Below are 26,928 nucleotides of genomic sequence, written 5' to 3' on the forward strand. Positions count from 1 at the left end.
ATGACAGAATCGAGTTTTGAATGAATCTATTCACTTTACGAGGTCACGTGAACTCGTCACGCGAGGAACCAAAGATAACAACTGTTGTTCACAAACACACTCGCTTGTACAATTTATTCCACTTTAAAATAGTTATGCAATTGTAAAAAAAACATTCTTAAATTTAAAGAGTTGAAAAGATCATGCAATTGACTTTTAACAAAATGCAGACATTTGTCATTTATCGGATTCCGTCCATCCGGACTGACTGAACATGGCTGCTCACACAAGCAAGACATTGCTGCTGTCCTTAAGTCGATTTAACACCATTAGCGCAGGATTGTCAAATCTATCTTTCAGAGCTGCATACGCGACAGTTTTGTCACCTAATTTGCCTGTAAACAAAGGTGAGTATTACACACGATTTGGTGCAATAGCTTTCTGCTACGCTCAAGTCTTGCGCCGAGCGAGGTCACGACGGACAATATACATTTACTCATTTTTATTACATATTATTATTATCCATTTTTAAACAGAAGTATAACGTGTCTCAATCCTTCGTGATCATCCATAGAAGCGCTCCACAAATTTATTATTAATGTGTTACGTACAGGAGTTCGTCTTCGGCACATAATGATGACGTAATGAACGAGACAATTGAGTTGTGTGCAAAAACGCTTTAAAAAATGCATTAAACCATTAGTTTTGATTATGGTTTTGTGGTATTATAAACCAAATATAGGTTTTTAACCCTTTAAAGGGCCAGTGACTATTTTTGATCATTCAAAAGAAAATTAACATCATTAAGACCTGTCGTCCATACTATGCATACATAACATATTTGGTCAAGTAGGCAATAATATTAACATTTACAATACAAATGTGGCCCACATCGCCATTAATGCATCTCAAAATACGTAGCTGCAAGATCTCAATCATAATTCATTTATTACATTTTATTTTTATTTGTTTTTTAGTTTAACAAGCCAACTAGAATTTTCTCACATTGTTGTCAAAGCACTTTTTAACTACGATTTCATGTTCTTATGCGTGTATAGTAGGGGATTAAAAATTTAATTAACATTTTTTCTTCCTTTTTTCAGATGTTCCTGAGAGGGCTGGTAGAGGAACTTTTAACAAAAAGCCAAGAAGAGAGGTAAGATGTCTGGCTTGAGAAGATTTAAAATGGCGTTAACTTGTTCTGCATGCGTGTGAATGCCCTGACAGGTGGGACCACCCAGAACAAAAAAGATGACAGAAGATCAGGATTGGACGGTTGTCTACCCGGCGGCGGCCCCCTTCAGAGCCGGCACCGTGCCCCTTCCTGTCAGGATGGGCTACCCCGTAAGAGGAGGGGTTCCCCCCGAGAAGCAAGGCAATCTGGAGCTGATCAAGGTATGCATCGTACGCCTAATTTTTGTCTTTTCTTTATTTTAACGTTTATTTTTCCTTCATTAGATTCCCAACTTTCTTCACTTGACGCCCGCAGCCATTAGGAAACACTGTGAAGCTCTCAAACGTAAGTAGAAGGAAGGATTGTTTGGGTATTACTGGCAAAGTAGGAAGATTAAAAATGGCGGATTTGCACGGTTAGCGTTCTGCAACGAATGGCCGTCCACGCTGGACACGGACGCCAAGTGCGAGGAGCATTTCCCCATACGGGTGGAGAGCAACGACTACCTGTCTGCGGGTCCGTCCGTTCGAAACCCGGCCGCTCGAGTCGTTCAACTCCGAGTAAGTATGACGTCATTTGTTTATTTATTTGTATTATCAGTATGTCAATAGTCACGATGGGAATATGCGTAGTGAGATCCAAAAAGGAGATAAATGTAGTGGATTTAACCGTTTATTATCGTTTGATTTTCATCGTAGCTCTTCTGAATAGTTAAGTTTAAATTAGCTTTTTAAAAAGTGTAAATTGTACATAAAATGTAAAAAAAAAAGTTGGATTCAATACTTTGAGTTCAATTTAGATCTTACATGACATGATTAAAAAATAATTTAGATGTTTCAAATTGCTTTATTTAACATTAGTTATTTTTGTTGTATTTTACATTTTTTGTGTCATTATTTTCAATTTACTTTATGACGCAGCATTTTATTTTCTTATTTATATTGTCAATCATTTCTCAGGGAAGAAATAAAAATACTAATTGACAGAAAATTAAATATTTTTAAAAATATATTTAAATTTATTGATACATTTAAATGTTATTGATTTATTTATTTTTACATGTTAATTATCTTGCATTTGCTGATTGTGCAGAAGATAAGAAATTATCTCTCAATAATTGACCCAAAAATTATTTTAAAAAATAAATGTACTGTAACATGGGAAGAATTATTATTATTAGGATGTCTTTTTTCCTCCCCCAAATTGCATGCTTTGTTTTTACCATAGTAATTCACATTTACATTTCAAATATAAAATTACATAGGGGGGGAAAAACAGCAATTTCCAGGTTAAATTATAATTTTCATATTTACCTTTTGAATCATTGACCACTTCATCCTCAGTATTCCCATTTGATTCCCTCGGCAAGGTGGGTATTCCTGCCACATTAATCCCTGTGGATTAGAGCAAAAAATAATCTAACAGTTCGATGTACAAATGAAAATTGTCCACTAAATATACTGTACATTATTCAATGAATTGAATTGCGTGCGGTACGACTTTACAAGTTCCTACTTGGATCAAACGGCACAATACAAGCAAGTAGCGTTTAATAAAAACAACAAAAACAAATTAAAGATCTTGCTGATCTCTGGCCGTAATTTACTATCCTAATCGCACTTCACGTGTAGAAACAGCAGAGGGAGCTCTCACGGCAAGACAGCCTCAAGAGAGGTAAAAAAAAAAAACATCATTCACTGTATATTGTAGTTGGATGATTGGTTAGCTGTCGCCCTCGTAGTTCTGGGTTCGATCCCTAGTAGGTCCTCGTTGTGGGGATTTTGCAATGTTGTCCCTGGGCTTGCGTGGGTTTTCTCCGGGTACTCCGGTTTCCTCCCACATCCCAAAAACACGCATGTTGAACACGAAATTGCCCAAACCTAGCTATGATTGGTTGTCCTTTATCTCCTCGTGCCCTGTGATTGGCTGGTCGCCCGCCTTGTGCCTGTAGTTGCCTGGGATTGGCTCCAGCACCCCCCACGACCCTTGAGGATAAGCGGTTCAGAAAATGAGATGAGCTTCCAAAGTAATATAATATAATATTCATTCATTCATTTTCTGAACCGCTTTATCCTCACTAGGTTTGTGGGGGGTGCTGGAGCCTATCCCAGCTGACATCCTAAATTGGTGGCCAGCCAATCACTCTCGCACTCATACCTAGGGGCAATTTAGAGGGTCCAATAAGCCTAGCATGCATGTTTTTGGAATGTGGGGAGAAACCGGAGAACCCAGAGAAAACCCACGCAGGCCTGGATTTGAACCCAGGATATAATAATACCATATATCCACATTTCCTCTCATGTTGTGCAGTTGAAGCTGTCCAGCTTGAACTTGGACGACCACGCCAGAAAGAAAATGCTCAAACTGGCCGGGGACCGATATTGCAAAGACACAGACGTCCTCACCATCACAACTGACAGGTGAGCACCCCAACGTTGCTCTTTTCGATGACCGTATTTAATAAGACGGTAACGTTCCCTCCGTCCCTTTCAGCTGCCCGCTAAGAAAACAGAATTACGACTATGCCATGTACCTGCTGACCGTCCTTTATCACGAATCTTGGGTGAGTGCCGACGGGAACGGAAGCCTCCGCCGTCCCGTTTTTCCCATCGCGCGCTAGCCGGATAGCGACCGCTGACCTTTAGCGCAAACAATGCACGGCACAGTTCCTTGGATGTGTTTTTGTAACGCTAGCCCACAAAGCGAGCGCTTGTCGGGGTGACTTTATACCTTCGCTTTGGGGGGGGGCTAAAATCCGAAGTCCTGTATTTCCTGTAGGTGTTCACTTTGTGGGAACTGAGAAATTTGGAACCAATCGCTCAGAGTAACCTTTAGCTTTTGCTTCAAAAATACTTAAGTCATAAATAGGTACAATCGAATATTTTATTTCTGAAAAGCATCTTTAATATTAGTATAAACTGGGGGGGCCTAGCCTTTTTCATAAAAGTCAAATGGACAAGTTGAAAATGTTCCTATTTCAATTTGTTAATGATTAGAATCAGGTAAGAAAAATGTGGTTTTTAAAATGTATTTTTTTTTAAATTATCAACGCATTGACGATGGTAGACATCCAATTCAATTCGACTGGGAGGGTTGGCAGCGATCGAACAATCGCATTTTAATGGCTTATTATTATTATTTTTACATACATTCATTTGCTCAGTTTACATAAAGTTGGTATATTTTTATCATTTTTATAGTATTCAAGATTGTGGGACGAATTATGTCAAGTCAAAATAAAATATGCTTTTCCAGTAATCCCTCGAATTTCGCAGTTAATGTACACCAGATATTCCCGCGATAAACGAAAAACTACAAAGTAAGATCACCCTCATTATAACAATCACAATACATGTTTTCGCAAAATACAAGTACACTGTATATTTATTAAATATTACAGCTATAAGCATGTCAAGACTCTAATGTATTAATATCTAAATATAATATATTGAAAAATGTAACAACTTTAAAAACTGTACTCAGTGAAAATAGTTCCTCTCCACTTGATATAAATAAAAAAGTGGGAATTTTAGTCCAAGTCCTTTGTCTTCTTGTGGCCATGGGTCCATTGTCCGCGGTATTTGAGGGATTACTGTATTTACGAAAATTCCAGGTTACAAAACCGCTTGCGCAGGCTAATAATTTTGTAAAATGAGGTATTAGCGTACGCCTAAAAATGTCGTTCTTCCTCCAGAAAACCGAGGCATGGGAGGCAGACAAGACGGTGGCGGACATGGAGGAGTATTCGTGGGAGGACAGCCCCTCCCAGAAGAACATCCTCGACACGCTGCTGCCGCAATCGGACGGCGCCGAGGAGGAACGCCAGAGTCTGTTGGCCAGAACGGAAATGCAAGCGTACAAGGACTCGGTCACGAGACTGAAGAACCAAGGAGACAGCGAAAGCGCCGTCCTCGAGTACAAAGAAGCCGTCAAGAACGTCCTCAAGCTCTGACCGTTACCAAGAAGAAATACCGTCTGCTGGATTTAGCATCACCAAAATAAAATCACATAATAGGGAAGAAGTGTCTCTTACTCATTTGTATGCAAAAATACAGCAAACTAAACATTCTTCTAAAATAAAAAAGCCTCGTTTTTGAAACATTAAAAGAATTTAGGAGAATAAATTGGCTAAGAAATGTTGGTTTTCTCTCTTATCATAAATTGATTCCTTTTTCTATGATTTTTGTCATAAGAAGGTAATGATAACATAACTTGCTAATTTTCAATTTTGAATTCAGTGGAACAAATTGAAGCTAGCTCGGGTCACGTTATGAAAACTGAACTTTTTCTCATCACATAATGCGGTAATCCCTCGATTATCGCGGTTAATGGAGACCAAACATGGCCACGATAAACGAAAAACCGCAAAGTAGTTTATTGAAAATATATATTTTTTTACTTCTATGCTGAGTCCTAGTAAAAAAAAAAAAAATGATTGGGCGCCTCGTCCATGTTGGGGAAAATGTTAGACTTTTAAGTGCGCTCTATGCAAGTAAATATACGTGCCGCGTTGCATTTGTACAATTTTTTTTTAAATCGCTTAATAAGCCGAATTGCGATGGTTAATAAGGGGAGCAATTGGCCGAGGTTGACAGCTATAAAAACCTTCATCTGATGTTCTCCTCTGCAACCAGATGGTACTTAATCAGCCGCATCTTTGCCGTTCTTCTCCCAGATGTGCGATAATATTCCATCCTCCTGCTTTTGGTCCTCCAACACGCCAGTAGCCAGATAATACAGCCCACAAATACCGCAAAACAGGCCAGCAGAACCACCGGCGGGCCGTGAAACCCCGTCCCAAAATCGGCCAAGGGGTCTTCTCGCCCGGGGGTGGAGCCTCGCGCTTTCACCGACATCTGGGTTTTGGGGTTCTCAGTGTCTTTAACCAATGGCTTATGGGTGATCCGTTCTTTAAACCACGTTGGCGGCAAATCCAGCAAAGGCGGCGTACTCCGTTCGATGTCTCGCCGTTCGTTAATCGACGTTAAAGCGCTCAAACGAATGGGGTCGATCTCTTTGACGGTGCTTGGAATGTCGGTTCCGGAGTCTTCACGCCATGATTTGGGGCTTCGATAATTGGCGTCTCGCTCTTTAGTCCATACTTGAGAGTCAGTTTTTGGATCGTCGGTGTTGGTCCAGTGGAAAGTGGGAGGAGTTTGGGCACGGTTATGATGAATAGAAGTGGAAAGTGCACGTTTAGATGTTCGGAATGGGGTGATGGACGGCGGTTTCGGGGCGATGGCTGAAGATTTTCCGGCGGTTGACGGTTTAACGCTGACGACGGGCGGAGCCAGATGGAAGAATTGCCGTTTGTCCAATGGGAGCGGCTCGGAGGCGTTGATGCGACCCACGCGGACGTCGGAGTCCAGGTTTTTGCCGAACACCAACAGATCGGGATTGGGATCCGCGCCTGGACAAGTTGTTTGCCATATTTCATCATGAAAAGTTCCAAAAAATAAATGAAAAATTGTATTTGGGGGGCGGGGGGGGGGGGCTGAGTTTGATTTGTCCTATCAATGTTTTATGACTTCACATGACTTAACTCTAGCTCCCATTGACCTTCGATCGCTTTCAGACCCCCTCAATTGAATGAATTGAACATCTATTGCCCAATTTCCCCTTTTGACTAACAAATACTCGGCAACCTAGGCTGCCCGTAATTGAATGAAGCTAACGATAACTTTTGAATACATTTCCGCTGTAGTGAAAGGATGGAATATCGTCACCATTTGGTGATGTTGTGGTAGACGGCGATAGCTCACTCACCGCCATTGGAGATGTTCAGAAGAACGGCGTCGGGATTGTGCTTGATGATACAGCTCTCCAAAGTTGGACAGTGCACGTGGCAACAGGTAGCGTCCGAATGAAAGACAGCCACGTGACAGGACGCTCCAATAAAGACAATTGAGAAACCACGTTTGAATGAAGCTCGAAAAACCGAGGTGGCCGTGAACATACCATTTCCCGTGAGGCAGCAAGTGTGGCCGCATCTGAAGGGACTTTCCTCCCGGTAAATCCTGAGTAAACGGGCCCCTCGCTTCTCAGACGCCTCGATATTTACCTGGATTCCCGTAAAACTCCGAATCCAGCAGTTTTTGGATGAAAAATTGGCCGAACAACGCGATTCGGCCCGGAAAACGACCACCGCAAAAGTCAACAAGCCCCGTGCGACGTTCATGGTGCTCCACCGATATCAGTGATTGTGAATTGCTGCTGTTTTTTTAGCAAGCCCCTCCCCTTTCTCCCCAGGTGGGTCTTTAATTAGGCATCTGTAGGTGGAGACCCAGTATTTTTTATGTTAAACAGCATGTGTTTTAATACTTAAGTAAATGCGGATTAAGGATTAAGTTGAAAAATAAAATCGATCTAATTTGTATAGGAATATGAATGAAAAATAACGAGAATCCAAATTAAATAATTTAGAGCATAATTAGATGGTTAAAAAACATCAAGAATGCGCATAACAATAAATACAATCCAAAATAAAATCATTCTGGAGTTGCATGAAATCTTAAATCTTAACCTCTATTATATACAACAACAAAATACAACTGAGAAGTATCTTTTTTTATACGAAACACTCAATATTTTCATTTGACATGAAACAGATGACCTTTGCAATCCACTTAAAAATCCAACTGTGCTGTGCGTCAAGGTAGCAGTGTTATCACTATCGCCATCATTATTATTATTATTCTTATTATGCGCCATTTTTGTTGTTGGGAGTCTTAAAACAAGACGGGAGACACAAAAAACAGCAAACAAACAAACGTCTTTATCCTCTCGTTTACAATCTTCTTGTAGTACACACGATTGCCACTGGGACAAAACAAAAAAAAGTTGTGCAATTTTCTGCCCCCGTTTCCGTTCATGCAGTTCGTCTTTCAGTCAGTAGGTGGCGCCCTGAGTGAGCCGAACTCCCGCACATGCATGACACTATCAAAGCAAAACAAGCACTATTAAAATCATTTCTTAAAAAAAAAAAAACACCAATGACAACGTTCTCATGCAGGTCTTTTTTTTTCTTCAATGCCAGGCTTTGGTATGGAAACCGCAGTGCATCATGGTCCTTTCCCCTCACTGTCAGCAACGCCAGGCCTCGGTCCCGGTCCGGACGATCCCCGGGGGTGGGGGTGGGGGGACGTCGGAGCTCCCCAGGCTGGGGGGCTCGCCGAGGAGACTTTGTCGGAAGGAGCGGCGACGTTTGCGTCAGTCCTTGACCAGCCGGTAGATGTGATGTTGGGCGCCGTGCTCGCTGGTGGACACCTCGAAGACGTAGGCCACGCACAGAAGCGTCTCCAGGGTGTCTCGATTGGACACCACCTACGTGGGACGGAATTACGAATGAGCTATGTCAAATATATATAGATAGATATAGATAGATATAGATAGATATAGATAGATATAGATAGATATAGATAGATATAGATAGATATATATATATCTTTGACACATGTGGGTCAGGCAATTAAGAGTTTTCAACCAGCTAGCCTAGCATGCATGTTTTTAGAATGTGGGAGGAAACTGGAATACCCGGAGAATACCTGGAGAATACCCACGCAAGGCCTGGGAGAACATGCAAACTCAACACAGGTGGATCGACCTGGATTTGAACCCAGGACCCCAGAGCTGTTAGGCCAATGCGCTAACCACTCATTCACCGGGCCACCCAATAAATGAATGAATTGATTTTTTATTATTAGTGGTGCCCAACTCAAAATTCTGCACAAAACAAATATTTAGAAAGAAATGCAGTAACACACAGATCATTTCAAAAGACCCACGTGTCTGTTTTCAGGAGTCAAAATGACGACTAACGCAAACTTGGTAACCGATTCCCTAAACGCGGTGAACCGGAGCAAAAAGGGCAAAAAAACGGTGCTGTTGATATGCACGCCATTGACGAGGCAACGCAAAACAAGCCAGCACTTTGTTGGTCCGCTATGCGCAATTGTCTGACATTGAAGACGCTGCTTTTTTTAAAAACGCGTATCCATTGTCCTCAGACAGCGCGCGTGTCGCTCAATAGAAAATAAATCAGTCCATTGAGAGGCCCGATGACGTGCGGTCATGGAGTCGGCCAAACGTGGGCTCAATGTGGTCTTTATCCGTCTGCCAGGAGGAATGCGGCCATCAGTGTCTTTGATGCCCGCTGTCCACCATCTTGAGCCCCCTCCCGAGAACTTAGGCCAAGTGTAATCAGAGTCTGTTAATAACCCCCCTTTCGGCAAACCCACAACCAGCTGTTAAACGACGTGTTAGCACGCGAGCGCTAGCAAAAGCGCGTACGACGCTAACAAATCCAATCACGCGGCGTCTAATTGTCGCGCTTGCATATTAGGTGCCGTATTCTTTTTTCTAAATTACTATTTCCTCACAAGGGTCACGGGGGTGCCGGAGCCTATCCCCCGCTGACTTTGGGCACCCTGAATCGGTGGCCAGCCAATCACAGGGCACGAGGAGACAAAGGACAACCAATCGCTAACTAGGGTTAGGCCATTTAGAGCAAGGGTGTCAGACTCGGGTTGGTTCGCGGGCCGCTTTAACGTCAACTTGATTTCACGTGGGCCGGACCATTTTAGATATAATATTTAGATTTTTTTTGTATAAATGGATTAAAAGAACTGGATTAAAAGCCCTAAATATTCAGTTTTTTATCGATCTGAAACAATGTTTATTGTAGCTTTTTTTTTTAATATATTTTTAGATTTTACAAAATGATTTTTGAACTAAAAACACAGAAAAATGGTTTAAAAAATGACAATTATTGATTTAAAAGGGGGAAAAAAAATCAGGAAATTTAATATACATCTCTACTCTTCATTTGAATTTGATCCTAAAACAGAATGTCGGCACTCATCATTTACTTTCCCGGGCCACACAAAATGATGCGGCGGACCAGATTTGGCCCCCGGGCCGCCACTTTGACACATGTGATTTAAAGTGTTCAACCAGCTAGCCTAGCGTGCATGTTTTTGGAATGTGTGAGGAAACTGGTGTACCCGGTGAAAAGCCACGCAGGCCCAAGGAAAACTAGAATTTTTAAACTTTCAATGGAGGCCATTTTTCAAGTGTTTGGCTAATAAAAAGGAAAATAACACAGTCGTACTCAGTGTCCAATTGAAATGAAGTGTCCATTGAGAGCCATTCCTCGTCAGCCAGGGGCTTATGGGAAAAATGTATGGGTACCTGAAGGATAGTGAAGTTCTCCAGAACGCTGTTCATCATGTACTTCTCGGGAAGGTGTTTGAGCTTGTGAATGAAGTTAATCATGTATTCGCACAACGGCGAGCGATGGATCCGGAACACGTATCGGCCATTTTCCAAGCGGGCGTACTCCGTCTGAGAGAGACAAAAAGACACAAATCCCGTTAGTGGCGACTATGTTAGTGGGCTGACTGTGCGCCAGAGGTTCTTTTTCGGAGTCGGACCTGAGCGCGGTACACGCCGGTGCGTTTGTGAGGGTTGCATACCTGTCAACCTCTGCCGATAACTGCCCTTATAAATGATTATGATTCCCCTTACAACCCCCCAAAAAACCTTACAAACACCGTACCGGTGTTTGTAAGGTTTTTGGGGGGTTTGTAAGGGGAATCATAATCATTTATAAGGGCAGTTATCGGCAGAGGTTGACAGGTATGGGGTTGGCTGCGGTAGCTAGCTAGGTAAAGGCTAACTTAAAAGTTGACATGATGTTAACTCGTAGGCGGCCTTGCCAACGACCAATCATTTTTGGAGTCAGTGGGACCGTTAACGCCAGTGTTGGCGAGTATAATTAAATTGTTATTTTCTCAATGCTAATATGCTAGCGGTTAGCCGCTTACCACGTCAGTTGGAGATGTTGATGGACTTGTTTGTCTTTTTGAAAATATTGGAAATACTGCCAATAATTTTCTCCTAAATAAATAAATAAAAAATAAATAAACAAATAAACATAAATAAATTAAATTATATAAACAAATAAACATAAATACATAAAATTATATAAACAAATAAACATAAATACATAAAATTATATAAACAAATAAACATAAATACATAAAAACAAAAAATAAACAAATAATTACATATATAAATAAATGAATACAGAAATAAATACGTAAACAAAAAATAAACAAATAAACGAACAAATAAATACATAAATACACTTATCTGGTTAAGTCTAGGATAGGCTCCGGCACCCCTAATAATAAAATGATGGTAGCAACTTAGTAGTGATTTTACTCTCTCCAAAATGGCAAAAAAAATGTGCTATTTTTTGGTTTAGTGGAAATGTCCACCCTTACATAAAATGACACTAATGTAAATGATAAAAATCATTTCAACGGTCAATAAAGAGGAATAAATGTTAGAGTAAAAGAAGAATGGGGCATTGATATATACGAGCATCGCTGTGATCAAGCGTAATATGTGTAATGCAATAAATGTAATGCAGCGTGTGACATGCTGGATGTGACAATACACATAATTCTCGCGACAAGACTAATCAAATCACGATGCCATTATGAGGCCGATTGAGGCCTCAACCCAAGGCTGTGTGTCTTTGAGTGTGTGTCTTTGTGTGTGTGTGTGTATGTTTATATTGTACAATCCATCAGAAGCAGGTGGGGGTTGCCTTTCCATTGTGTCCATTTAACGGGAAGTGTAAGTGAGTCATTTTGGTGGCGGGGGGGGGGTTGTTTTTTTTATCATTTCTCACGTCAACTTCCTGAACACGACAACGCTCGCTGACTGGAATTTGCCGAAAATTCTTACGTCATGAGACGATTAAAAATGGATCGGAATAAAAAAGTGGAAGCAAATATTTCCTGTTTCAAGTACAGTAATACCTTGAGATATGATTTAATGCGTTCCTGGACCGAGCTTGTATGTCAACTTACTCGTATCTCAAATCAAATTTCCCCCCCAAAAATGAACTTGAATTAATCTGTTCCCGCCCTCTGAAAAAACACCAAAAACAAAATGTAAAAACATCTTATTTGTTGTAATTCTCATATCTCAAGGCAAAAATGTACTCTGAATTTTGCTCGTAAGTCAAGGTATTACTGTGTGTTTGGAATTGAATTCCATATTTGTACCAGTTTCTCGAGAGTAAAACCAGAATATGAAACAGGGAAAGACAAATGGCTATTGTCTAAAATGGAGAGAAACGGCATTTAAGCGCCTTGCACAAGCCACAGGTCTTTGGCTGCGAACAAGAGAATTGATTTAATGCTTGCCCACGCAGGATTGCGGGCTTGGCTCTTACTTGGGGATTTAAGAAGCTCAGTCCAGGAATTACGCCGGACCCTCACAATCCACTCCGGGAGGCCGTTTTTTTTCTTCCAGATTTCAAAAATACTGCACATTTTACATGTGAGAAAAAGAAAAGGTCTGAATTCCAGGAGTAAAACTTTAGCATGTAGCTGCCGATGTATTTAAGTTTCATTCTAGAATCACTAATTGACATTTTAGTACCAAAAAAAAAGTTCATAGCCACTTACAAGTGTGTGTATGTTAAGATTCTCTCGCTACGTTTGTCCAAACCGTGCAACGTAGAGAGATAAAAAAAAATTATGGTGGTCAGAAACAGCTGTCGGATCCTAATAGACAAATTGTTTCGTTTGCTAAACACCTATTTTTCAAGAGAGATTTTTTTTAATAGCGCAACAATTGTCTTTTGGTTCTAAACAAAAGCCGGGGCCCCCTGCTTGTTTACAATAAAAATGAAGTATTCTGAAAATAGATAGGTGCGCCTGCATAACAAAAAAAACCAACAACAAAAGATGTCCTAATGAGCCCGAAAACTGACATTTTGCAAAGCAAGTACAGAAGTACAGACGTCCTCACCTCCACTTTCTCGACCACCTGCTTGCCAAAGGAGCAGACTTTGGTGGACGAGGTGATGATCATGTTCTCCGAGCTCTCGTATTGGCTGGAAACCCCGTAGAAGAAGCTACTGTCGTCCTGCGGGTTCACGCTCAGGTCCGCCTGCAAGGAAGACAGGCACAGAAATCCCACTAAATACTGCATACTTCACATTTCTGTGAGTAAAAAAACTGGTTTCAAGCCCATGGAAGAGAAATCTGGAAAAAATTGCGCTCCAAAATGTCTCACGAGAAGGGCACTTGAAGAAACGTCTCTCGTTACTTTGCCACATCGTGTTTCCCGTGTCAGTTGGACAAAGAATCTTACAGCTCAGCCAAGCTTGAGAGTAATTCTCCGATAAGCCAGGAGGAATCTAAAGTGCCGATCTTTGTTGACCTTGGATAACGCCGCCAAAACAACCTGAAGATTCCCGAGATATTGTATGGCCTCCACGGGAGTCCCGTGTTTTCCTAAAGACATTTTTTCCCTACTGACGGGGCACTTTTGCCTAAAGTTGCCCTAAGTGACGGAATATGTATAATTTAATAAGTATGAATAACAATTTCAAAACAGTTTAATCTATTCACCATTCTGATATTTCTCTATCTTTAGAAAAAAATGACCATTACAGACTTTGATCTAATAAAATGCAGCAGAAAATCAAAATTACATGCAAAACAATGGTTAAAACTTCAAATAATTCTGTCTGATTATGATTATATTAATGATTAGCTCCTAACTGTCATGTAATGTGAGTCAGTCTTGATTTATAAAGCTAAATTTTTATTCATTCTTTCATTTTCTCACCTGCTTATTCTTATAAGGGTTGCTGGGGGTGCTAGAGCCTATCCCAGCTAACTACGGACCAGCCAATCACAAGGCACAAGGAGAGAAAGGACCACCAATCATAGCGAAGGCTATGTAATTTAGCATACAAACAACAAATCACTCCTAGCTAAGGACAATTTAGCTTGCAATTAGCTTAGCATGCATGTTTTGGGAATGTGGGAGGAAACAAATCACTCATCGCAAAGGAAAATTAGCATACAATTAGCTTAGCATTCATGTTTTTGGAATGTTGGAGGAAACTGTTTTATGCAAGATACGGTTTATTTGTTTTTGTGCGCATATAAGCTGTACCCTCAATTCAGTCATCATTTTTTGTCCGACAAATGCGGCTTATATGCGAGTAAATACGGTAAATAAATAAACGATAAATGCTAAAAATGAGATTTCTTGACGTCCTCTCGGACCATTAAGACAACGCCCCCTCCGCCTCCGAACGGCCCGTTAAGACACCGCCCCCTTCGCCTCCATTGGCCCCGCCTCCTCATCTCGCCCCGGAACGGGCTCGGCGTAATTCCTCCATTTGTCTGGATCGCCCGAGGCCCGCCGACCATCAGCCGAGCGCCGCCGCTCGCCTGGCGGCCTGCGAGGGAATTCATCCAATTACAATCAGCGGCGTACCGTCGGCTGATTCGATCACGCCGGGCCGGCCGGCTGTGCAACAATTTAGCAGAGGCGGCTCAAATCGGATTCGCCGGGCACTTGAAAAGCGTGCGACAATCTGTTAAGACGCCGCCGCCGGCGCCCAGGAGAGGGAGGGAGGGAGGGGCCACGTCGCGCCGGCCAGTGGCCGACGGGGGCCTTTACTGGAAATTCAATCATGGTTTTGGTGGTGGGCCATCTGCCTGACATGGACGGTCGCCATGCCAACCGGTTCCTTAACGCACACATCGGGGTCACCACCGAAAAAAATGTTTTTTTCCACTCGGGGCAAGAATAATATTGGCAATTTTGGAAGATCTCGGTTTTGGAATGATGACCGAAGAAGAAGCGCTCATAACTTGGGGGTCTCAACATGGAGGGGGAGGAGCTTTTCATTCCAAATGTTCAAGAGCAAGGGTGTCAGACTCGGGTTGGTTCGCGGGCCGCGTTAACGTCAACTCGGTTTCACGTGGGCCAGACCATTTTAGATATAATATTTAGATTTTTTTGTATTAATGGATTAAAAGAACTGGATTAAAAGCCCTGAATATTCCGTATTTTATAGATCTAAAACAATGTTTATTTTAGCTTTTTTTTTAAACATATTTTTAGATTTTACAAAATGATTTTTGAACTAAAAACACAGCAAAAATGGATTAAAAAATGACAATTATTGATTTAAAAGGGGGAAATCAGGACATTTAATATACATATATACTCTTCATTTGAATTTGATCCTAAAACAGAAAGTCGGCACTCATCATTTACTTTCCCAGGCCACACAAAATGATGCGGCGGGCCAGATTTGGCCCCCGGGCCGCCACTTTGACACATGAGGGTTTTCAACAATCTGGTGTTATCAGTCGCTTGCATTCATTTTCACAATTTTTCTGGATCTACTGGAACCAGAACCCATGGAGAACCTTCAGGGCCTGGTCTGGACACCCCTGGTTTCAATCAAGAAGCACCGTTTCACTTTCCAGCCTTTGAGCAGACAAAAGTTGCCAAAAAAAAAAAATCCAAGCCAAACTGTACTGCAGTCTCCAGTTTTCAGCACGAACTGGACCACGGGGAACCGAACAGGAACTCGAAATGACGTGACCATGATTTAATACTTGATTGACTGACTGATCTTCTTCTCTTGTTCACAAGTCTTCAAGTCCATCTCCTCAGTTTCCACCCACTCCCCTTTTTTCCCCCGTGATATAGAGACGACAGATCTCATTTTGTCCCCGTTGAAACGCCACGGAGGAATCCGAGCAGTTGCCCGTTCCCCAAAGGCCCGCCGCCGACCACCCTTCCAAAACGGTGTCACTGGCAGATGCCTTTCATCCTGCCGCGGTAAATAATGCGGAAGTCCAACATGCGAGAAGGGCAAACCCCACCCGTACAAAAGCCATCTGGCTAGGTGTTCCTTTCAACTTGACCTTTAGGCTCTTCTGTGCGTTTGACAATTAGCTTTCGCGGTTTCGCTCAGTGCATCGCATCATACGTTTTCCATCGTCGATCCTTTTACCGGTCGCTCGGGAGGCGGAGACTATCGCAAATGACTTTGGATGGGTCGCCAGTCAATCACAGGACATGTACTGTCCAAAAAAATGAAATCTCATCCACAGTTCTGGGGTCCTGGTTTCGATCACGGGTTGGTCCTGAAGTGCGGAGTCTACATGCTAGCGTGGGTTTTGTCCGGGTACTCCGGTTTAGTCCCACATTCCAAAAATATGCATGCTAGCGTGGGTTTTCTACGGGTACTCCGGTTTGGCCTCATATTCCAAAAATATGCATGCTAGCGTGGGTTTTCTACGGGTACTCCGGTTTGGCCCCATATTCCAAAAATATGCATGCTAGCGTGGGTTTTCTCTGGGTACTCCAGTTTAGTCTCACATTCCAAAAATATGCATGCTAGCGTGGGTTTTCTCCGGGTACTCCAGTTTAGTCCCACATTCCAAAAATATGCATGCTAGCGTGGGTTTTCTCCGGGTACTCCGGTTTGGTCCCACATTCCAAACATATGCATGCTAGCGTGGGTTTTCTCCGGGTACTCCAGTTTAGTCCCACATTCCAAAAATATGCATGCTAGCGTGGGTTTTATCCGGGTACTCCGGTTTGGTCCCACATTCCAAAAACATGCATGCTAGGCTAGCTGGTTGAACACTCTAAATTGCCTAACCCTAGCTATGATTGGTTGTCCTTTGTCTCCTGGTGCCCAAAGCTAGCTGGGATAGGTTCCAGCACCCCCGTGACGCTTGTGAGGAAAAAACTGTTTCGAAAAAAAAATAGGGTGTCCCCTGCCTTTTGCCCGTAGTTAGCTAGGATAGGCTCCGGCACCCCCCGCGACCCTTGAAGATAAGTGGTTCTGAAAATGAATGCAAGCATTTTTAGTGAAGAATGCTTATATTTATAATAAATGGAATTGTTGATAAATATAAATTTTCTGCTTATTCTGATTTTAAAAGCAATTAATTTTATATATTTTTTTAATAATATGAGACCCTCATAAATTTTTAATGGGTTTGCAGTAATATGAGAGAGAAACCATGACAACCACGTGGGTGCAACAAAATTACTTTGACACCCCTGGAATCAATAATTGTAAAGATTTGTGACCCTGAGCATGAAACATGATACATAAATGATAAAATGATAAATTATATCATTTCTGTTGGTTCTACGGGTAAAAAAAATGGCTTCAATTTCAAAGAATTGCAATTTTCTGTCACTTCTTAAATCATTTAGGCTTCAAAATTCAGTATCATGTATTTAGACTTAACTTCAAAAATTCCACTTTGTTGTGCTTTCATAAATCAACAAAAAAAATATCTTTACCGCCAATCGTAAACAATAAATTGAACAATCTAAGGTTGCACATTGACAGCCAGGAAAAGAACTTATCGCAAAGTAGACGTGGACTTATGAGCTTGTCGGGCGTCTAAAGTTCCGCGTCTGAGCTCTCGAGTCGGAATCGATATTAAAAATAGTTTTATAAGAGACAAACACAAGGTAAGATGACATATTGGCCCTCCATTGATGCCAAGCCGTGTACACGATAATCTGTTAATTCCTTGTCACTACAGTGGCTTGAATTGGTCGGGGAGGCGGGGCTACAACCACGTTAATCTCTGACGTTATGATAATACGGAATATGGAATTTAACCAAAACGTCAGCCGTAAACCAAACGCTCCGTGTTGTAAAGTTTCTGCCTTTGCGTTCTGCTGGTTTTGTGGCGTACGTCTCTTTAAGGGGGCGGAGCTTCGCTATAAATAAGTACATTTAGGGGAGGGGGGGTGGCAAAAGTGTTGGTGCGGGTGCCATCGCGGAGGGACAGGTGTCCAAGCTCACATTTCCTCGGGCGAAGTTCAGAGCTGCCCGTCTTCCAACGCCGGCTTTGGCGTACATTCTTTATCGTCGTTATCGGTGCAAAAAGATCAACGCGGAAAAAGCAAAAGCGGCCATCGTCGTTTCCTTTTCGAGGGTCCGCGCTGAGGCCACCGACCGACTCTTCGTGATCTGCCGGATTGGCGTTCACGTCCTGTGGCTCCGCTATTTACACCGTTAACACCGCAACGCCGCCGAGGGTCGACAGGTGCAGGAAAACATTAACAGGAGTACGACTTGTACTTCACCTTTATTGGTACACGCTATACGACGGGGTTGGGGAAACTATGGCTCTTTTGATGGGGGCATGGGCTATGAGGGCGTCGGGCTAACGGTTGCATGGTCCCTGGTTAGTCCACCTATGTGGAGTTTGTATGTTATCCCATGACTTGCATGGGTTTTCTCCAGGTGCTCCAGTCCCACATGCAAAAAACATGCATGCTAGGCTAGCTGGTTGAACACTCTAAATTGCCTAACCCTAGCTATGATTGGTTGTTTTTTGTCCCCTTATGGGGTCATGGGTTCGATTCCGGGTTGGTCCTCACTGTGTGGCGTTTGCATATTTTCCCTGGGCTTCTATGGGTTTTCTCTGGGTACTCCGGTTTGGTCCCACATCCCAAAAACATGCATGCTAGGCTAGCTGGTTGAACACTCTAAATTGCCTAACCCTAGCTATGATTGGTTGTTTTTTGTCCCCTTATGGGGTCATGGGTTCGATCCCGGTTGGGTCCTCACTGTGTGGAGTTTGCATGTTCTCCCTGGGCTTGCGTGGGTTTTCTCTGGGTACTCCGGTTTGGTCCCACATCCCAAAAACATGCATGCTAGGCTAGCTGGTTGCCTAACTCCTAGCTACAATTGGTTGTCCTTTGTCTCCTCGTGCCCTGCGATTGGCTAGCCTGGTGCCCGATGTCAGCTGGGATGGGCTCCAGCACCCCCCGCGACCCTTGTGAGGATAAGCGGTTTAGAAAATGAATATATTAAAAAAGTTTCTTATGCGTGCATACTTTGATTTGCAACTGCGTAACAATGTCGCCGATAGAATTCAGTTATTTTTTTTGTAATTTTAAAGTGGTAAAATGACTAAAAAAATGCACATATTTTCATGTCTTTTTTACTTTTAAACACTGAGTGTGGCTCTCAAAGAATAATATTTGAGAATATGAATGTTTATGGGCCTCTACATCAAAAAAGTGTAATGTTTGAGTCAGGAAAAAATGAACAATTTTGAGCTTATTTGCATATGAATGGACGTTAAAAGGATGTTTTTACCCAGAATTTGACGAGGAAGAACGAGTTGTGCGGCCCTTTGTCGAAGAGCTCCTTCAGGCCTCCTTTTTTCTCGGGGAATTTGTCGTAGATCTGCCTGACGTCCACGGACTCCAGGTAGGGGTCGCTGTAGCTGGGGTTCGATTGACCGATGTGCACAAAAAGGTGTTTGTTAAACTGGCAAAAACAAACAAACAAACAAACACAAAAAGACAAAAAAATTAAGAGGATGCCCTTGCTCAGTATTCTTTTCGTCTCCATCATCTACCAATTAAATCAGTTCACACTATTGCTGGACAATAAGGATACAAATCTTCTATCAGGATGTTTTTTTAGTTTTTTTAACGCTAAAAATTAGCCAATGATGTCATTTAAAGAGAAAAAAGTAAATAATTACAGTAATCCCTCGATTATTGCGGTTCATGTTGACCAGACATGGCCGCAATAAACAAAAAAACGCAAAGTAGGGTCACACCTATTGAAAAAAATAAATAGATAAAAATAAATTACCGTATTTTCACGACTATAAGGCGCACTTAAAAGTCTTAAATTTTCTCCAAAATAGACAGGGCGCCTTATAATCCAGTGTGCTTTATATATGGAAAAAAAACATTAAAATGTGTCATTCATTGGGGGTGCGCCTTATAATGCGGTGCGCCTTATAGTCGTGAAAATACGGTATTGTTATTATTATTTCAGCATGGATTTTCACATTTTTATGAACTTACAAAAAAAATTCAATTACCCCCCCCAAAAAATTCCCCCGGAAAAAAAAAAAATGATGTCATGAAGCCGCGATATTCGAGGGATTACTGTACATGTTGATACAGGGTTGTAAAATTCGGTCATTAAGAAACGGTCAATTAAAAAACGGTTGATTTTTTTTTCTTGAATTCCATTCATAGACATCAAAATCAATTTTGTTTATCCTTTTATCTGTTTATCTTTTCTCTATTTTGAAATAAATGACTAAATCGGCCGCATTGCCTTGCATTACGGCGTTGTTAAATCTAATTTATGCGCATATAAGCCGTACCCTGGATCCAGTCATCAGTTTTTTGAGCGACAAATACGACTTATACACCATAAAATACAATAATTAATAGGCACACGACTCAAACTCTGTACGTGGAAGCCGTAAAATCCCGTTTTCTTCTCCTACTCACGGTCTCGGGATCCTGAGGTTGCTCCAGGAAGGCGGAGAACTCCAGCATCCGCAACTTGGAGCTGGCGATACATCTCCCCTGCCAGGGTGGGGCGCCAGGTGACATGGACAGCCCTGCCGTGCTTTCATAACCTGGCAAGTGAGATGGACAGTTTGAGAACATGCAACTTACGTATCATCATCCTCATCCTCCACACATTCTCGTATTCAAGTTTTTTTTTTTCTCCCCGGGACGAAGGCACTCCGTCAACACAACGGAACGAGCGAGCATGCCCACCTGTTATGGGGGCCGGGCCGGACGCTTGAATGGCGTAACTCTGCTGGGAGAAGGGCTTAATGCTGTGGGGGGGGGGGGAGAGAGAGAGATGGTATGTTAGGCACTATCGCTGCCTTGTGACCCCGTCTGGTGGACTAATTGGAGCGCCTGACCTCTGAAGGCGCAAAGGGGCACGGCGGCATGCCCAAAGTCTGACAGCTGACTTTATCATTTACGCGGGCGGACACGCTTTAATTTGGCCCCTCCCCTTCTGTAATGCATCCCGTGCGCATTCAGCGGATCGGATGAGATGCGAATTATACGATAGGAGAAGGAGAAGGGGCTCACTCACTCTTCGTGGCCCCCCGGCTGTCCTGGAAGAGGCCCGTGCCAAAACTGGAAGAAACGCAGAGACCGTAGATTAGATCCCCTTTTCAATAGAATCTAACTTTCTAACACACACACACACACAACCAATGCATAGAATAATGAAATACCGTATTTCCTTGCCTATTAGCCGCCTACGCTTATAAGCCGCACCATTAAAATGGCCTTAAAATGGTTGAATTTGACCATTTCTCCAATTTGACCATTTCTCCAATTTGACCAATTAGATTGTAGCCCAGGGCTAATTTCCATCTTTAGTCCCTTGTGCAGGTTGAAGGTAAACGATGAGACACAAACACACACAAACACACTTATAAGCAGGGAGACGGCTAATATGCGAGAAAATACGGTAAAATCTGTAACCTGTGTTCAAACTACCCAAAAAATGTATGCAGGTGATTTCATAAGTTGTACCCTGCTGAGTAACTCACCCCACCAGTTCCGGGGTACGACGGCCTAGAGAGTCCCTGGAGCGCCATCTTGTTCTGGAAGGCAGCAGGTGAGATGATCTGGGCAGAGGACATGGTGGCCATGTTGTGTAGTGCCTTGTCTTTGGCAGCCTGGTCCTGTGGGAGGAGGACAGAGAGGGGTTGGGGGGGGGGGGGGGGGGGCACAGTCAGGCAAACGGAGAACCTTGATCAGGCACCCCTCACTTCGCCGGTAACCCAAGCGGAGCACCGAAAGGCTGAAGGCCAGCTAGCTTGCGCAGGTCAAGACTTTTGTTTATGGCTTCATGCAAGGTGGCGACAAGTGGCTTATGTTCGAGGACGAACCGGGGTCACCGGATGATGTAGTCATTAAAAAAATGGGGTAACGCTGTAATCCCACCAACAGGAGGAAATCGACTCAGTCAGTTGGTCATTGAGTTTGAGTTCTATTTATTTAATAAGGGACAGCACATTTTAATTAACATAACATTGTGGTAATGAACATATGGTGAATGAATTGGTTCCAGAACTTTTTTCGTAACTTGAAAATTTTGTAAGTAGAGGTGTATTTTATATGTAAATTCTCTCATTCGTTTCACGGTCCTCACACATCTCACACCACAACTAAACCCTTTAAAATTGGTCAACATGTCCCAATTTTGTAAGAAAGATGAGAGAAACAGACAAAGAAATGAGAGAAAATGATCATACAATTATTTATTAATGTCACAAAATGAATAACAAGTAAATTACATGTAAAAAAAAAAAGTAAGATTGTAGCCCAGGGCTAATTTCCCTCTTTAGTCCCTTGTGCAGGTTGAAGGTAAACGATGAGACACAAACACACACACAAACACACACACACAAAAACACACACACAAAAACACACACGAACAAACAAAAAACACACAAACACACACAAACACACACACAAACACAAACAAAACACACCCACACACAAACACAAACAAAAAACACACTCAAACACACACACAAACACACACACACAAACAAACACAAACACACACACAAACAAGTAGAGAAGCTGCTATGGCTAATTTAGCACTCTTTTTGACAGGAACTACACAGTCACCTCTAGAGCCAGCCCTTGTTGATGTCTTGGAATTTTTTGGTACAAAATCTTGCAGTGGAGGAGGAGCTTCGTTACGGAATATTTTGTAAACTAAGGTGGCATATTTAACAGTATAGTCCCAGTTCAGGTGTTTGTGTTTTGTTTAAATATCTGATAGTGGTGGTGCGTTTTTGGCTTTCTGTCCAATACTTTTAAATCCTTGCTTATAAATGGTTTCAATTGGTTTTAGTGTTGCCAAGTGTTGACTGTCTCTTCTGTTCAGTTCTTTGTGGCAATGCGATACGTCTCCGTCTAAATCCGCCGTGGTTTCCTAAAAGCACGGCGTCCTTCAAACGGCGCTGCCTGCCACCCGCCGCATTCTTCCTGCCAAAGCTGGCTGTCCCAAGGGCATGGCTGAAATATGGCAGCAGGGCCGCAGGGGGTCCGCATCTCAGTTACCGCAAAAGAGTATTTAAAAATCGCCTATGCGCTAACCCCTCAATCCCAGCTGAAGTCCGATGGCTGGCGTCCAAGGCCGGCCGTGGCGATGGGAAGGAGTAATGCAAACTGACAAAGTATTAGAGAGACTGGGATGACACGGGGGCGCTTTGGAGCGCTCATACCTTGAGGGCAATAACGCGGGGGATTCATTTGTTCCCCGACAATTGCGTTTAGGTCAACATTAAAAGCCTAGAGCCTTTCCTGAAATGTGTTCCATGAAAAACCCCATTTAAAAGCTTCAATTAGGAGCTACAATGACATTAGCCGCTAGCATGCGCGCTCCAGTTATAAGGGAATGTGAAAACACGCTCATCTCGATTAGGAGATTAAACGGTATACGGCAAGGGTGTCAGACTCGGGTTGCTTCGCGGGCCGCTTTAACGTCAATTCGATTTCACGTGGGCCGGACAATTTTAGATATAATATTTCGATTTTTTTTTTTATAAATGGATTAAAAGAACTGGATTAACTGGATTAGCCCTGAATATTCCGTTTTTTTATAGATCTAAAACAATGTTTATTTTAGCTGTTTTTAAATATATATTTAGATTTTACAAAATGATTTTTGAACTAAAAACACGGAAAAATTGGATTAAAAAAATACAATTATTGATTTAAAAGGGGTAAAATCAGCAAATTTAATATACATCTATACTCTTCATTTGAATTTGATCCTAAAACAGAAAGTCGGCACTCATGATTTACTTTCCCGGGCCGCACAAAATGATGCGGCGGGCCAGATTTGGCCCCCGGGCCGCCACTTTGACACATTTTAGAGTGTTCAACCAGCTAGCCTAGCATGCATAATTTTGGAATGTGGGACCAAACTGGAGTACGCAGAGAAAAACCCACGCAAGCCCATAGAGACACCATGCAAACTCCACACTGTGAGGACAAACCAGGGATCGAACCCTTGACCCCAGAAATGCGAGGCCGGGGCGCTAACCACTTGACTTTTTCCACCAAAATGAGAGGTTACTCTACGGTCAAAGTGTGTCTTAGGGGTCCGCGGGGGGCGCGTGTGCTGTGCACCGGCCGGGATGGTCCTGGCCTGCCAGGAATGGCATGTGGTCCGGGTAGTACCTTGACATACGAGTGGCCCGACATATGAGTAATTTGAGATACGAGTGAAATTTTGAGCAAATATTTATCTTGAGATACGAGACAAATTTTGATATACGAGCAGAGAGCGGACGCCAGAGGCTGCTCATAAGAACATCATGGCCACTGTCTTTCCCGTCGCAACTCCCTCATGTAATGTCTCTACGAGCACTGGGCGGTGCCTTGCATTTTTTCAGTTTTTTCCCCCGTTAGTCAGTGCGAATGGCGGAGCAATCGCTAATACGAGAGGAGTATATACTACTTCTCGTTGGTCATGCGTTATCCTATTGTGAGGACATTTGTGTGCATTTTGGGAATATTTTGAAGGGAAGACAAAAGCAAACAACCCTCGATAGGTTGCAACTGAAAGTCAGGGTGGAGGCGGGGCCAATAGAGCCAACCCGGGAGAAGAAAGGTATCAAAATGGAAAACAAAATTAGAATGAAGTTTAGTGTAAGGTTAGATTCAACTTATTTTTGAGTGTGTCTGCATCATAATCCAAGTTCATTTAAATTTGTTTATGTTATGTTACGAGCGCGTTGCCGTTGTTATTTAAGTTTGGCATTTGCATCTAGTTGGATAAGGATAGATATGTTGAAGAGAAAAAAAAAAAGGTTGACTCACGTAGCGTACCTTGAGCTTCACCTGGATTTCCCGGGCCTTCCTTCGTGCTAGAACCTGGATGTGACTGGACACCTGAAGAACACACCCAAAAATAGGGAATCTTGTTCAATTTCATGTGTTTAATGGTGTTTTTTTTCTGAAAAATATCTCAAATTTCTACTACTAAATGAGTTTCAACCTACAGCCGCAAAATCCAACAAAACTTCCCTTCAAAGTAAAACTTCCAGGACAAAAATGGAACGATAACCCACAATCAAAATGACGATATTATACTTTTTCGACCTTAGCTAAAAAAAAAACAAGCAAAAAGGGTTCCTACATAATGCTTAAAAGACAGCATTGGAAATAGCCTCATTCCATTTCTTTTATTTCTCAAGGTGAAAATGCATTGCAAAGTGAAATGATTTGGTCTGTAAGAACTACAGAAATGTTCGTCTTTGTGCAGATTCCAAAGACATGCAAAATATTGTGGGGGGGGAAGGCTGCAAAATTGCTATTTTTCAGGCATATCTGTCCTGTCAAAAATGTATAAAATACGGGGAAAACGTATAAATTGACAGGTATATGTTCCAAATTCAGTTGAGTGCAGAACTGGAAGAACTTTAGTCCGGTTTTGTAACGTTTGTTTCCCTTGCTCGGACCAATAAAGTTATGTGATTTGGAATGCGTCCCAGGGTCCGTCTCTGGTCCCCTGGGGGCGTCCCTCATCACCCCTCCCACACCGACCGACCCAGATGTCTTAGCAGGGTCTCTCTTTACGCAGATCCGTCAGCGACCGCTGCACCAGGTTTCGCGTATTCGATGTCAAGCTCGAGGATGGCGTTTGCAAATCCCTGGCGAAATCCACGCGAGCGTATTCCCTAGCATCTCGCCACTTCTAACGAGCGACGGGAATAGGGAACCCGAGCCAAGACCAGATCCCGTCGCGCGGTGGTTCGGGGGGGGGCCCCGACGCAGAAGGCTCTCCGAAAGGTTCCAAAATAGGCTTGAGGGACTAACCTGCTTCCTGGTCCGCGTTTTTCCAGTGCGAAGTTTGATGTAGCGGGCGATCAACTCGTTTCGTCCTGTGAAAAAAGGAAAAAAAACGTTTTGGTCAACGGTAGAAAACAAAAGCCACAATTTGGTCGAAATTTGTGTGAACTGCTGTTTATATTAGTGAAGTCCCCAATCAAAAAATAATTTATCATAATTAGAATTTATCAGAAGCATGATGCGTCATTTTCAATTGGGTAAAAAAATGTTTTTTTAAATGTATTGGTTTACATTTTTGGGTATTAACTCTTTCGCTGCCATTGATGGCGAGAGATGTCCAATCCATTCAGATTGGATTGGACGCCATTTGCCGTCTATGGGAGTTAAATAGAGTCACTTTTTATGGCAGTTAATGAGTTAAGATAACAAGTAACAAGAAGGTACATAAATATAATGCAAAAAGGTATACAGCATATTTTAGAATATTTCTATTGACACTGTTGAAACTGGTAACCTTGCAGTAAAAAAAAAAGTAATTGTCCAACAAATCACGACTAAAATAGCTGAATTTATTGCATTGGGTGACCAAGTTTTTTCGCTGTAAAAGTTGATTTCTGTGAAATACATTATTTAAACAATTTGTTTGCAACCTTTTTTTGGTGCTGCACAACTGGAAAAGCAGAAATTGTGATTTTTCGTTAAGCTTTGTTGAAATCCCTCATTTATTGCGTTGTAATGTTGCCGTTTAAAAAAATAATAATAATTTTTCATTTTTTTTTTTACATCAGTGCCGAGTCCTAGTGGCAGGCGGACGAAGGGGAGTGGCTTCCGCTTGTGAATTTCAGTGTGGATTTTCAAATTTTTATGAACTTCCAAAAAAATTTAATTAACAAAAAAGAATTTCCCCCAGAAAAAAAAAAACGTGATGTCGTGAAGCCGCGATAATCGAGGGATTACTGTAGTACTTTTTCCACCCCTACTTACTACATTTCCTGGGTATCGGATCGGGACTCGGCATCGTCAGATTCTCAAAATTTGGAGTCACGTGCAAAAATATGTGATCGAAATATGAATTACGAATTAAGATGACGTCATTCATCTAAAAGTGAACAATTGGAAACGAGAGTGAAGTGGTGCTTCAGTGTCAAAGTGCGACAATCCACACTTGTACTTCCACGCCGGCTGCGGATCGGCGCGCATCCATTCGTGACGGACAGCTCAGACTCGCCGAGCAGGTGGCGAGTGACCGCGGGAGCTATCGGATCCCCCGGACCCGATCCGGCTCGGACTGC

The 26,928-nt window shown here is 42.4% G+C and overlaps 3 protein-coding genes across 5 annotated transcripts in view; 1 reads left to right on the forward strand and 2 right to left on the reverse strand.

Moving 5' to 3' along the window:
• Positions 1-140: 140 nt before the first annotated feature.
• Positions 141-5,175, forward strand: mrps35 (mitochondrial ribosomal protein S35). Its single transcript, XM_077597441.1, has 8 exons — positions 141-386; positions 1,083-1,135; positions 1,207-1,374; positions 1,438-1,498; positions 1,574-1,713; positions 3,464-3,573; positions 3,647-3,716; positions 4,848-5,175. The coding sequence occupies exons 1-8, from the start codon at positions 254-256 to the stop codon at positions 5,103-5,105; spliced, it is 993 nt and encodes a 330-aa protein (XP_077453567.1). The 5' UTR covers positions 141-253; the 3' UTR covers positions 5,106-5,175.
• Positions 5,176-5,383: 208 nt separating this feature from the next.
• mansc4 (MANSC domain containing 4) lies at positions 5,384-7,365 on the reverse strand. The gene is made up of 3 exons (XM_077597440.1): positions 7,112-7,365; positions 6,920-7,042; positions 5,384-6,563 (listed from the first exon to the last, which is right to left on the reverse strand). Exons 1-3 carry the CDS (start codon positions 7,329-7,331, stop codon positions 5,761-5,763), a joined length of 1,146 nt encoding a protein of 381 aa, XP_077453566.1. The 5' UTR covers positions 7,332-7,365; the 3' UTR covers positions 5,384-5,760.
• Positions 7,366-8,284: 919 nt separating this feature from the next.
• tead4 (TEA domain transcription factor 4) overlaps positions 8,285-26,928 on the reverse strand; it is a 35,492-nt gene continuing 16,848 nt past the window's right edge. For 2 of the 3 annotated variants that reach the window (XM_077597446.1, XM_077597444.1), the window contains exons 3-12: positions 25,664-25,728; positions 24,665-24,736; positions 21,370-21,504; positions 20,904-20,947; positions 20,573-20,634; positions 20,297-20,427; positions 19,134-19,307; positions 12,983-13,123; positions 10,343-10,495; positions 8,285-8,476 (exon numbers count right to left, since the gene is read on the reverse strand). In XM_077597446.1, the coding sequence (XP_077453572.1) occupies positions 8,363-8,476; positions 10,343-10,495; positions 12,983-13,123; positions 19,134-19,307; positions 20,297-20,427; positions 20,573-20,634; positions 20,904-20,947; positions 21,370-21,471 (921 nt within the window). In that variant the 5' untranslated portion in view covers positions 21,472-21,504; positions 24,665-24,736; positions 25,664-25,728 and the 3' untranslated portion in view covers positions 8,285-8,362. The remainder of the gene's footprint in view (positions 8,477-10,342; positions 10,496-12,982; positions 13,124-19,133; positions 19,308-20,296; positions 20,428-20,572; positions 20,635-20,903; positions 20,948-21,369; positions 21,505-24,664; positions 24,737-25,663; positions 25,729-26,928) is intronic. The other variant, XM_077597445.1, reaches the window with a different exon arrangement.

The sequence above is a fragment of the Stigmatopora argus genome, chromosome 3, assembly GCF_051989625.1.
Source record: "Stigmatopora argus isolate UIUO_Sarg chromosome 3, RoL_Sarg_1.0, whole genome shotgun sequence".
Lineage (NCBI taxonomy): Eukaryota > Metazoa > Chordata > Actinopteri > Syngnathiformes > Syngnathidae > Stigmatopora > Stigmatopora argus.

What these genes read in the sequence shown, in the direction of transcription:
- mrps35 (XM_077597441.1), top strand. Translation starts at nt 254, where the DNA reads ATGGCTGCTCACACAAGCAAGACATTGCTGCTGTCCTTAAGTCGATTT. An exon ending in CTCGAGTCGTTCAACTCCGA is followed by an intron (nt 1,714 to 3,463) that starts GTAAGTATGACG and finishes CATGTTGTGCAG; the next exon opens with TTGAAGCTGTCCAGCTTGAA. An exon ending in TCCTTTATCACGAATCTTGG is followed by an intron (nt 3,717 to 4,847) that starts GTGAGTGCCGAC and finishes TTCTTCCTCCAG; the next exon opens with AAAACCGAGGCATGGGAGGC.
- mansc4 (XM_077597440.1), bottom strand. Translation starts at nt 7,331, where the DNA reads ATGAACGTCGCACGGGGCTTGTTGACTTTTGCGGTGGTCGTTTTCCGG. An exon ending in TTGCTGCCTCACGGGAAATG is followed by an intron (nt 7,043 to 7,111) that starts GTATGTTCACGG and finishes TCTTTATTGGAG; the next exon opens with CGTCCTGTCACGTGGCTGTC. An exon ending in TCTGAACATCTCCAATGGCG is followed by an intron (nt 6,564 to 6,919) that starts GTGAGTGAGCTA and finishes CAACTTGTCCAG; the next exon opens with GCGCGGATCCCAATCCCGAT.